Source organism: Hippocampus guttulatus, chromosome 1 (genome assembly GCF_054856545.1).
Source record: "Hippocampus guttulatus isolate MCC_2025c chromosome 1, RoL_Hgut_1.0, whole genome shotgun sequence".
Lineage (NCBI taxonomy): Eukaryota > Metazoa > Chordata > Actinopteri > Syngnathiformes > Syngnathidae > Hippocampus > Hippocampus guttulatus.
Window position 1 is genome coordinate 1,768,173 of NC_141261.1, and position 12,820 is coordinate 1,780,992.

The window sequence follows — 12,820 nt, forward strand, 5'->3', positions numbered from 1 at the left end:
ACTCCTGCCACTGTTCTCCACCTTCTCCATCCTGCACATCCTCTCATTTTTACCTCTCTTCCAAAATATAGTGAGAAGTGTACTCTAAGTAAAAATGTGGACCAGGGGCAAGCCTATATACAGTAAGTGTCACTCCAAGAGCTCAAAAAGTGCTGCAAAAATCAGGGAATCATCATAACATCAGATTGTGGACCAAAGCAAATAAAAATGCAAACTTGCTCTGGGAGCAACAGCTCCTGTTCATTTTTAAGGTCCAGACTGTAAGAATTGTGCCATTTTTTAAAATGTAACTTCCATCCATCCCTCCATTTTCCGAACCGCTTGATCCTCACTAGGGTCGCGGGGGGGGGGGGGGGGGGGGGGGCTGGAGCCTATCCCAGCTGTCTTCGGGCAGTAGGCGGGGGACACCCTGAATCGGTTGCCAGCCAATCGCAGGGCACACAGAGACAAACAACCATCCACGCTCACATTCACACCTAGGAACAATTTTAAAGTGATGAAACAGAGCATTTTTTGGATTTCAATCAACTATCCCTGTGTACTCCAGAGACAGAATGAGATGACATTTTCTGCAGCCCCGAGTTGCCAAATACGCCTAACAAGGAGGCAATTTGCAGATGGCAGAGGCATTCTCGTTACTACAGGTGCCAGCATGAAAGGAAAGCCTGATTAGACACCCACTGTTGTCGGCTTTGCTTCCTCTGTCATTGAGGAAAAGCTTTTTTGTCTTTGCAATAACGTAGACTATTTTTTTCCCCTTATGTTGTTCTTGCACATGAATTATTCAGTTTGTGTATTTATATTGAACTTTGATTTGATTTATTATGGGTGTTATTGTGGAGCAATGCCCTACTTCTGACTGCTGCTCAGCGGCAGAGGCACTGCTGTGCTAAGCTTGTGATCTTCACCTCCGCTCTCCCAAAAATATTCCAAAAATTTGGGGAACAACTCGCCACCTTGACCACACGATTTACTACTCTTACCCCTTATCGCTTGGCAAAATTGCAGACAGAAAAGTCCGCTTGCATGTCAAGCTACGTTTGTGTTGCATTCATGTTAGAGTGCACGTGTTAGTTCCCCTCACAGTGAGGGAATGTGCTCCAACCCCCACCTCCCCGCCGACTCCTCATTCATTCAATCATTAGCCAGGCAAGAATCAAAAGTCAACACTTTTATTGGTCGCTCAGCAGGAGTCAATATTTAACCAATTTAGAGAATGATCATAGTTGTATGTGTGTGATCACTCATGTCTCCAATATTTTTTTGCCATGACAATTGATTAAAGTACTTATTCCATCATAGTATTTATCCAGTTTGCTTTAGGATTTTGAAATTAGTACCACACATCTAGGCGTGATATACATTGTACAGTGTGTTATTCGATTTGACTTGCTTGAGGTAGCTGACGTCGGCGCTCAAATCAGTGCATACAGCATTCCCAGAGCAAGAAAGTTTACATGAGCCGACAACCTTATCCTCATGGGGGCAGCAATAGTTTAGATAGCAGTTAAAACAGAAGACAAGGGTATTCATATTTATATATACGCATGCATGTGTGTGTGTGTGTGAGAAAAGTATACAGTCCACTCTCACAGACATACACAAGTTTTGGAAACCTAGCAGAAAATTTAGTGTTACAATTCTAATTTATAAGTGTAATTTAAGTGCACCATCTTCATTATTATTAAACACCAACTTGACTCACACATGACTTAAGAACGGAGGCTTCGGAAAGAGAGAAGGTAAATCAAACGTTTCAAAGGCAAATACTGTAGTGGGGAAACGGAGAAGGAGAGGTGGGATTCAGCTGACTGGTATTTCTGAAAGTGATCTAAAGCAAAGGTGCGAGCAGTCTCACGGGGATCCACCCGGGATGATAAATATCCGCAGCAAGAAAGGCAAAGAGGAGAGATGCAGTGGTAATGATGAGAGGAGGATCGGGACAAGCCACGATTCTCTTGTACGCTCCCATGTCATCACCGTTACTCTCGTCTGCTAACAAAAACCCCTCATCCCTGCCCTCCCTCGGTTTTTAATGATTCTCCATCCCTGAAACCGAATGCTATTTGTCTAATAGGCAAATGACAAAGCACAAAGACTTCTGTTGTGCCCCGCACGCCTCAAACCATAACCCTGGCGGGCCAGCGATGATGCTACCGAGTAAGTTAGCGGAAAGCTCGGCGGTACCACTCCCTCTCTTTTTTCTCTGCCTATGGAGATATGATGTAGCACACTAACGCAACCTGACAGGCGAGCCACAAAGACCGCCCTGTTCTGTGCACCGGAGTTGGATTTGGCTTTAGACAGGGGGAGGTGATTTGCATGCGTTTACATTTGGGAGATTGATTTTGTCGACCCGACGGGGCATCTACCCTCTGCAATCCCATGGCGGCAATTAGTAACCTCCATTGTCAGGACTGATTCCAGCTGATCCTTTCTGGGTTTGGTTCCTTGGACATTCCGAAGCAGAAATGACATTGTTTTATTTTGTTTTGTGTTTTTAGTTTGAATGTCTTCCATATTTCGGGTTCTGGGAACACCAGACCGCAAGCTTTGTGCAACATGCGTTGAGACCCAGTTTATATTCCCTTGACCTAAATTCCTCACTCGCATTGTTCTGGTAAAAAGTCCAAAGTGTTGCGTAACAGTGAGCTGTGTGTCTATTGGCCCCAGCTATACCGCAGTTGCTCGACTGTTTCAATGAAGAAGCAGGCAGACCCGAGTTGTTTCGAAGTCCAGATGAAATATTAGTTCCTCATGGTTGCAATGCAGCCAGCAAGCATTCTTGAACAGCAAAATGTTGCGCAACACACATTTCTTCATAAACTGAGTTTTTAACTCATACTAGCGTCGCTGTCTTTCTTCCGCCGAACCGAATGTCTTCTTCAGTTCTTCCCGCTGAGGTTTCTAAAAACAATTATATTTTCGCTTTTTCAGTAGTCACTGAAAGGTCGTCTCACTTTCTTACTTTTCTCCATGTCATGTGGTAAACACATCTGATTACAATTTTGAAATGTTTTCACATTGGCAGCGGTCGACTATAATCAAGTGCCTACACAGGTTAGGTTACATAGAATCGATTTCAAATTGGGTCTCAGTACACCGTGTCCTTTGTGATTTCTTGTCAGTTAATTCTGGTGACATAGTCACACAAGTTACACACAACATTTTTGAACACCTGTACAAGGTGATTATATCTAGTAAACTGTTTAATACCTCATGCTGTGGTTGTAGTTTACAGGGGTGTTGCACTTTTAAGTGAGCGCCGTGGGTAGTTTCAGTTACTGTTTCTTGAATTCATGATTTCAAATTCTTTGTGCGTTCTACATACCTGGCCAATAAAGGTGATTCCGATTCAGATTCTGATCGCATGAGTCAAAACTGTGTTGAACAGCTGTCAGTATTATTTATAAATGAATTTATATCACTCTTACAGTGTCTATCGTAAACGAATTTATACCTTTGTGTAAGAATGCAGAATATTTGATACAGCGCATGTGTTTCATTATTATTACACAAGCAAGTGGTCATAAGGTGGTTCCTGGTTTAGTGTATTGAAACACTATTGTGTACAGCCAAATCCTTACCAGTCATGAAAAAGTCAAAGTTTTCGTTATTTTTTTCTCTACCTCAATTCCCAAAAAAAATGTTGAATAGTTTTGGGGGGATAACTGAAAATATGGTCTTTTTCTCCTAGGGAAGGTGTTGAATGCCGATTTGCATCACTACCTCAGCCTGCAGTTCCAGAAGGGTTCCCTGGACCACAAGCTTCAGCAGGTGATCAGGGACAACCTGTACCTGCGCACGATTCCCTGTGAGTATTAGAGTAATCATTTTAATTGCAACTGGAATGATGAATAAGATAATTGCCATTTTAGCAAACTATATGTGTGCACCAGCCAAGAGTTGCTACGCCAAGTCCAACAATCCAAACACACTGTCTAGCTTAAAAGTGAGTTCACATTTGGTTGGGAGTGGAACATTCAAATAAGTCACCATCCAGCAACAATGAGATATCAACAAGCAAAGTCTTTCCCCTGAGCCGTAACTCGGCTTATTGTTGTGATGTTGCTTCAAATGAATTGCAGCTGTCCGGCTCCGGTAGTCCAAGCCTGCTCGCCGACGCGAGCATGAGCCTCAGGAACATAGCGAAAGGTTGTAGAAGCATGACTTTGTACTTCACCAGACAGCCTAAAGCCTTATTAAATATTGCGCTTGGCTCTTATAAAGATGACAGGACAGTGCCAGTGGTCCGAGGCCACCAGGTAATCCATCACATCTTGGCAGAATCCCAAGATACATCCTCAGTGCCGGCCACAGCTCGCCTTTTATACTGGCTATCCGTTATGGGTGTGGATCAGCACTGTGTCTCAGTGGAAGATAAGAAACAAAGACAAATAGAGAAAATGGAGGATTCGTGTATCGAGAAGCTAATGTCTTTAGCGGTGATAACAATAAAATGCATTTCAAGTCCCTTTACTTGGCACTCAAGGACGCTATACGACAATGAAAGAAATGAATTGAAAACAACAAACAGGCAGATCGAATGGTACTGTATTAGGTTGAATAGGCCGTATAGCTGTTTAAAATGAAAGCTATTGTTTTTTTAGTTGTGATTTGAAATGGATGAAAGAATCCATGTTTTTGAGTTGGGATAGCAGCTCAAACCGCAGCTACAGAATATTTTAGTAATTGGATATCCTATTAAAGTTTCGATTGAATAACAGAGTATGTGGATAAAATGAAAATATATCGATTGATCAAAGAAGAATCATGGGAGGAAATACCACATTTCAATGATTGGCCTCTTCTTTTTTATTTGTAAATAATCCACATTTTTTTCCCCCCTAAAATTACTGTGGAGTAGGTGGAAACCAGACTGGAACTGTTCATACAGGTTATTGTGAGACCATTTGAAGTTTTCGATGACAACACAAACAAAATGAAAAAGGTTACGAGGTCACTCAATATATAGATGGATGAATGGATGCGTATTGGGGCTTTTTGAGTTGTGTTAGATATTCTTACCTACAAGAAGCAAAAAATAGACTGGCAATTTCTGTGATACGCAGAGCATGAACTCACTTGGGTGTTGAATCACAATTTTCTTTCTGCAGGCCAATGATGAAAAAAAAAAGTCACAGCCCATATATCACATGTTTGATTTATGTTACAGTCGAATCTCATTACAATGTATCTTGAGGGGCATAGTGAATTAGTGCGTTAAAATCATTTCCAATAAAATGGCCGCCAACAACTATGTACTGTATAATGCAATATGAACATTTATAGATGTAAAAACATGAACCTGTAATACAATATAATGTCAAATTACAAATGTGTATACATATATGAAGAAAAAAAATATTAGACATGAAGCAAACAACTGTAGCGTTTCTACCTCTACCTCATCTCTGAAAACATTCAGTCAGCAAATGAAACGTGCCTTCTCCAGTTCAAGATGTGCCGCGCACGGAAGCCGTTTACGATCATCTTTCAATCTGTTGGCCTCAAAGTCTACCTCGATTTTTTTTTTTGTCACTACGGATGATTGTCGAAATCGTCAGTTTTGCTAATTCGTAGTCTCGGCTGAGCTTTGTCCCGGAGATTTCGTTTAGACAATTTACAAAGTACATTTTGTTCAGAAGCAAGGTCGCGGAATATAACGAAGTCCTTTTCATTATATTCTAGGAAAAGTCTGGTCGTTATAATGAAGTCTACATTATCAAGGTGTTTGTTGTAAGCAAAATCGGCAAATGAAAAATGAATTACGTGAAATCGGGACTTTGAAATGTGAATTTTACAGTGCTGAAAACCTAAACGGGGCACGTTGAAAAGAGCTTCAACTGTATCGAGATGGGCTTGTTGTTTATGAACAGTCTGTTTTAATGCGTATTTGAAGTTCAACCGGGAGTTAACTGGCTGTTAGCAGAACTGATCTTTTACGTTTGCGTGTGGGCTTCACAATGCTAATGCAATGTTCCTGCCAGAGCACGCAGAGGTGATTCCAGAAACGGTTGCTAACATGTCCTCGGGCACATGCGCAATGCGATGCCCAATGATTTTTTTTTTTTTTTTTTTACCCCCCCTCACTTTTGTTCACAGTTCAACCTCAGCACATGTGTATGATCTTACTCTATTAGTCCAAAGATTCTAAATATGAAACAGTCTAAACTGTCACATCTGCCCATAAGAAAATAAACAATAAAACGTTCAGCATTTCTGATGACAAATAAACGGATTCATCTCAAGGTTCGCTGCGTTCGTTGGATTAAGTTGGAAAATGTCCCCTTTTTGTTTTAGCCACTTCTCCCTTTTGCTGGCAGCCAGAATAAACGAGTGTCCATTTCGCAAACTGAGCCGTTGTAGAAGTGATGGCCCACAGCGGCATCAGGATGGATGCTGGCGCAGAATGAAAATGACGAATGGGGACATTAAATACAACGTTAAATTTCCTCACGTGTGCAAACATAGCTGAGCGACTTCGGCAGTGGCTCTGTAAAATCCCTGATTACAGCGAAAATGATGCTAAGCAGAGTTGGCGCATTAAGAAGCGTGAAGTGTTTTCCATAACAATGTGTTTCAGCATCTCGAAGATGAGAGCATTGTCAAGGCAATGCGTCGTACTTTTTTAATGAGATGCAGCAGTACGGGAGCATTGTTATTTGATCAACGCAACTGCAGCGATGTTACGACCCGGGACCAGAAACATCACCTTGTCGTTTAGGTTGAGGAAGTTCTTTTGAGAGGTAGATTGAAAGTGGAGTAAACGGAGCCATTTTTAGCTTTGAACAGTTGCATCAACATTGTCTCATATTAACAGCCGCTGGCAACCGCCGTCATGTTTTTTTGTTTTTTTGAATCCCAGAACCTTGTGACAAGTGGGAACAAATCTTTCCGAATGCTTTTGATTTTCATTTCCCGGAGGAGCCGTACAGGTTTTGAAAAAGTCAAAACTTTTGACATTTTTTCTTCAGAGGCAAACCTGAGTTTGACTGTAATTTACACCACCATTTATTGAAAAGTGTGTTTCTCAGACACTGGATACTTTTATCAGACTGTGTTAAAGATGAATAGCATTTTGTCATATGTCTTCAGACAGAACAATTTGCTCAAGATGAATTCCCTGCATCAAAGATTCACTGTACTCTATAAGCCAAGTGTTAGATCCGGAGCACCCGCACTGGTTTTGTGTCTGGTTCTCCTAAACTGTGCTGTTGTTGACAGGTACAACTCGGCAGCCCAGAGAGGGGGAAGTTCCTGGAGTGGACTACAACTTCATCAGTGTGGAAGAGTTTCGTAATCTGGAAGAATGTGGACTGCTGCTTGAGAGCGGAACTTATGATGGTATTCAGCAAACATAGCACATAGCGCGCACTACACAGTGAGCGTATTCTAAGGAATTGTGACTTTGCTTAAAAAAATGCAACTATATATACATACATATATATATATATGGAATACAGCATGAACATTTATAGATGTAAAAACATGAACATGTAATACAGTATAAACATGTCAATTACAAATACGTGTATATGAAGGGAAAATTCTGTCATAAGACATGAAACGAACAGACCTGCGATTGGCTGGCAGCCAGTTCGGGGTGTCCCCCTGCCTACTGCCCAAAGACAACTGTGATATACTCCATCACGCCCCGCGACCCTTGTGCGGATAAGCGGATCAGAAAACGGATGGATGGATGAAACGAACAACTGTAGCATTCCTACTTCATCTCTGCAAACATTCCGTCAGCAAATGTTACTCGTCATCAGCAACTGACAGTGCCGCCGACAAAGCCAACTGTCATCAATTTAGGATATAGCGCGCCCCAAAGCCATTTACAATCGTAGTCCAGACTTTTGGCTTCGAGCTCTGCCATGATTTTGTTGCCATTACGGATGATTGTCGAAATTGTCGACTTTGCCAATTGGGGGCTCCCTTTCGAAAGCGAGGGACAATTTTAGCCTTCGCAGACAGCGAGATTTCCTTCCGTTTACCAGACGTGTTTTCATACCATGTGCCCAGGACTGCACCGTGCCTCCGGAAGTACAACAATGTATGAGTCGATCAGTGGCGTTGCTAGGCAACGGGGGAATCCCGCACTGTGCATTTTGTTGACAAGCAAGGTCGCGGTGGCAGTTAGCTTCCCGCAGTTCGTTCTAACGAAGACCTTTTCACTATTTTGTGGGACAAATCTGGTCGTTATAATGAAGTGTACATTGTAAAGGTGTTCATTGTAAGCAAAAGCGGCAAATGGAAACTGGAATTATGTGAACTCGGGACTTTGAAATGTGAGCATTATAGCAGTAAAAACGTAAACGGTGTACGTTGAAACAAGGTTCGACTGTAAATACCAAGGTGATTTGCGCGCAGTGTGCGTGCTATGTGATGTTTTTGTCCGCTCTCTGTCCCAATGGGCGCCAGGTGACCGGCCCTTCATCCCTGACTGAAGCTGTAAACCAGTCAGCAAGACGAGAAATAGAGTTACTCTGCCCTTTCTGTCATAATGCAGCACAAGCGTCCTTATATTGCTACCCAACATTCACAAGCTCCCAGAGGTTTAATTATCATTTCTAAATGTCAATATTGTATATTGTGACTAAAGCAGAAAAAAGACCACAAAAAAGAGACGTGTCTGATAATTGACCAAAGAATTACCATTGCTGAGCCTCACAGTGAACATCTGTATACATTGTTTTTTTACAGCACTTTGGACAGTAAAATTGTGAAAACTCTGTTCTATAAATCAAATTGTGTGTTTGGCTGACAACCACCTCGGGGTGTCCCACACCTCGAGCCCAATGTCAGCCGGGATAGAGTCCAACACAGCCCCGAGCTTAGTAAGGATAAGTGGTTCAGAGAATGGATGGATGGATGGATGAGTCACATTGACCATGGCCATATACAGCAGGGGTGCCCATTACGTCGATCCTGATCTACCGGTAGATCTAAAACAGGTCCCAAGTAGATCCGAAGAGTGTCGAGGAGAAAAAAAACAAACAACCATTTGTGTGTCTTTGTACATGTCAGTAATATATGTTAATGTACGCTGCACCATAATCATCCTATCAGTCTCCTTTTCACAAAATAAATATTTAAAAAATAAAATAAAGCAGGTAAATCTTGCATTCATGGTGGCGCGTGATGACGTCACAGGAAGTTGTTTGCGCTCAGCAGTCCGCAATTGCAGCTTGTGATCAGAGCTGTTGCGCTCTCAATCTTTTCTCGACATTATTCTCATTCAGAGTTTGCTTCGTGTACAATTCACCGAGGGCACGGGCAAAGAATAGGAACCTAGGAGGGCCCAGGGAAGCACGTTAAAACGGTACGTGTGAGCTACGATAGTTAACAGGCTGCAAAAGTGCATCGCATGCCTCAGTTTCAGGCTGTTTCTCATCATGGCGTGTACGTGTGCGTGTGCGTGTACGTGTGCGTGTACGTGTGCGTGTGTGTGTCGGTAAGGGTAGATCCCGTGAGGTTAGTCGATCGAAACATAGATCTTCGTTCCAAAAAGTTTGGGCACCCCTGATATACAGCATGCAATTTTCACCGTAGTGGTAGTGCTTAAATGGATTAGTTCCCTTCAGATAAAACAGATGTTTTCATTGCATCAAAAAGCCACACAGGCCACGGTCGGTCAGTCAGTTACAGAAATGATGCAGCTTTAGGAACGGAAGACTATTTCAAATCCAGTTAATTGTTGGCCTTTCTTTCTTGTGAAGAATTTGAGAATACATTCACCTCGATAACCTTCAAAATGATCACGCGAAACATCCTCGACAATTTTTGTGTTTCTTTTTTTTTTTTCCCCTGTAATTTGATTTCAACAATGGACCTACAGAAAACAAGACAAACCCCTTCCAAAATGTTTTGCCCACTGCTAATCATGGATGACATGAATTATCCAAAAGGGCCCAAGAAATGTAATGGTAACGGTAGATATTTAGACTGGAGTCCTTGACTTCATCGTAGGCCAGTGTGTGACTACAATGAGACTGCATTTATTAAATGGCAGCGTCAACAATGATAGCCGACTCAACAGTTATAGTCCATGCTTGTGTCCGTCAATGAAAAGTTGGGAAGAAAATGAAAATGATAAAAACCTTGTCAATACAAAACAAAGTAAAAAATAAAATTCACTGGAAATGTAATTTTCCACCCCACTGTTATGCTGCTCCACAAAGCCAACAGTTTCTAAACAGGACCGGGGTTTGTGTTCCCGACTTTGTAAAGTCACGAGGCAAAGCTGCATCACTGTTTATTAGATAGAAATAGGGCAGCATGCCAAACGTCACAGAGTTTGGGAGGGTACAGAGGTGCTGTGCTGGCAACTGCCAACAAGTTTGAGACAACAAAAGGGTTTCTCTTTATGGCATATAGACAAGTGCCAAGGGTAGTATTGTTCGTAAGATGTCCCCTGATGCTCCCTGATTGGGAACAGAGGAATGCAGAGTTGGAATAGGTAACTGAAGCTTGGCCACACAGCCGCCATACAAGTGAAACGGTGCGACAGCTCTTTGCCAAAGCACAGAGAGCAAGATTGGCTTCACGTGCCTCAGGCTGTGGTAATCACAATCGGAGCCCGGGCAGACTGGGCACTGCCCCAGAGAGCGCAGCTCCATCCTCAATGATTAATGAGGGTCCAGACTGTGACTGGCAAGGAGATAAAGGCAAATGTATTTGGGGAGGTTAATCGGGCAGGCCAATAATAAATCTCTTCGGAGAGTAGCAATTTTATTTGTGGCTGAAACACTGCCATTTGTTGATTTATAATGATTCATCTTGTTCGTGATTTAAATTGTGTCTACGGTATCTTTGCTCTCAAATTTCCATATATTGGTTAGCACGTGGCCAGTGGTTAGCACGTCGACTTCACAGTGCAGAGGTGTACCGGGTTCAATTCCAGCTCCGGCCTCCCTGTGTGGAGTTTGCATGTTCTCCCCGGGCATGCGTGGGTTTTCTCCGGGTATTCTGGTTTCCTCCCACGTTCCAAAAATGTGCAGGCTGATTGAACACTCAAAATTGTCCCTAAGTGTGAGTGTGGGCGCGGATGGTTGTTCGTCTCTGTGTGCCCAGCGATCGGCTGGCAACCGGTTCAGGATGTCCCTCGCCTACTGCCCGAAGACAGCTGGGATAGGCTCCAGCACCTCCCGCGATCCTAGTGAGGATAAAGCGGTTCGGAAAATCAATGAATATTTGCCACATTGGGAGGGGGGGGGGGGGGGGTGGCAATACACAATTCCGTATATTTCCCAGTGTGCTCTCAAAGTTAGAAAGTGGAGCAGCTAGTGCTAAACGCTTACAACAGGCACCGTACAATACAGTGGTGGTGTATTTAAAGTTGGGGGTTTTGCGCTTAAACATAATATCAGGACAATATTGTGGTGTTGTCGTCGGAAGCGACAATTTATGATGGCTGTAATCGACCCCCTCTCAAACACAGTCTGCAAGAGGAGTTAAGTCAGCCGTTACACTGCGACACACGGCTGGGAACAACTGTAAAATAAGGCATTTGATGCCCATATATTATTTAGTAACTATGGTTTGTTTTGAAGTTGTCTCTCTTCCAGTGTTGGCGGCGTATTACTGTCAGGTATCGATCGCATGAGCAATTGCTTCTGCGGTTAGCTTGACTACTTCTTCCTTACAGTGCACATATAAATAAGCGAGTACTCAAGGCAGAAAAGAAATTGCCTCGGGCATTTTTTGAACCAAGGTAGTCGAATTACTGAAGGACTTGTTTCATTCCTAGTCCATTATCACTGAGTTACAAATCTACATAACTATTCTCTTTTTCCCAATTTTATGTTATTAATAACTAAACTTGGATACAAATGTAATGATTTTCAAAGTTCCTTCAACAAGACAGTACTGTATGTGTTTCGATAGCTTCTGCACTGTGTGTCGTAGTGGGTCAGTGGGTTGCTAGGTTTGTGTGAAAGAGACAAAAAAAAACCCCTTCAAAAATCTATGGTGAAAATGCATATTTTGATTTCTAAACAGAATGACTTGTCAAGTCAATAAATCAGTTCTAGCCAAGCAAGTTCCAGGTCCTTAAAATTGACGACTACAAGCAAGTCATTTGACTCGAGCCCCACACCTCAAATATTTATTATCACATGCATTATTTTGGCTTCATTGTGGTGCGTCCCACTAAACAAAACTGTCAGGAGAGGCCTAGAGAGCACTCTTTCTTTAGGTTACATGATTAACTATTCATATTTGAATTACAAGAAGCACAGTAAACTCATAAAATCAGTAAAAGCAACAATAGCCCGTAGACTCTATCAACTCGAAGGTTGATACCTCAACAAACCAGAAAAAAATCTCCTTAAGCTACCATTTGCATCGTGACTAATGAGTTCAGTAACATTAGCGCAGCATCCATTTTACGGCAGTCACAGTCCCTTATCTCATCGGTGTCCCCGTGCACTTTCTTTTGGTGAACATGACAAAATACAGGAGTACCACCAAGACTTTTGCAAAATGTTTGTACTTTGATTACTCCAGTCTTGGAGTATGACAAAAACAAATTGTTGTGTGGGGATGCCTCTTCTGGTTTGATTTTACATTTATACTATAGCAAAGAGCTCCTTGAATGTAACTTAGTACCACCCCCCCCCCCCCCCCCCCCATCTTAGCAGATCAGCTCTCCACTGGTATATTTGAGGAAGGATGAAAACGAGTGGTGCTCGTGCTGCACTGTGCACACTCGCTCTGTGCAGTTATCTCTGCACTGCCTTGGGCGCCGCCAACATGACAGAAAAGGCTGATGGATTTAAAGGGGGGAGATCTCATGCGTTCACAACTTTATTTT

At 42.5% G+C, this 12,820-nt stretch overlaps 1 protein-coding gene across 3 annotated transcripts in view; it reads left to right on the forward strand.

Moving 5' to 3' along the window:
• LOC147209968 (membrane-associated guanylate kinase, WW and PDZ domain-containing protein 3-like) overlaps nt 1-12,820 on the forward strand; it is an 84,380-nt gene that overhangs the window by 45,451 nt on the left and 26,109 nt on the right. For all 3 annotated transcript variants that reach the window (XM_086127090.1, XM_086127260.1, XM_086127177.1), the window contains exons 2-3: nt 3,698-3,814; nt 7,228-7,347. In XM_086127090.1, coding sequence (XP_085983216.1) covers nt 3,698-3,814; nt 7,228-7,347 — 237 coding nt within the window. The remainder of the gene's footprint in view (nt 1-3,697; nt 3,815-7,227; nt 7,348-12,820) is intronic.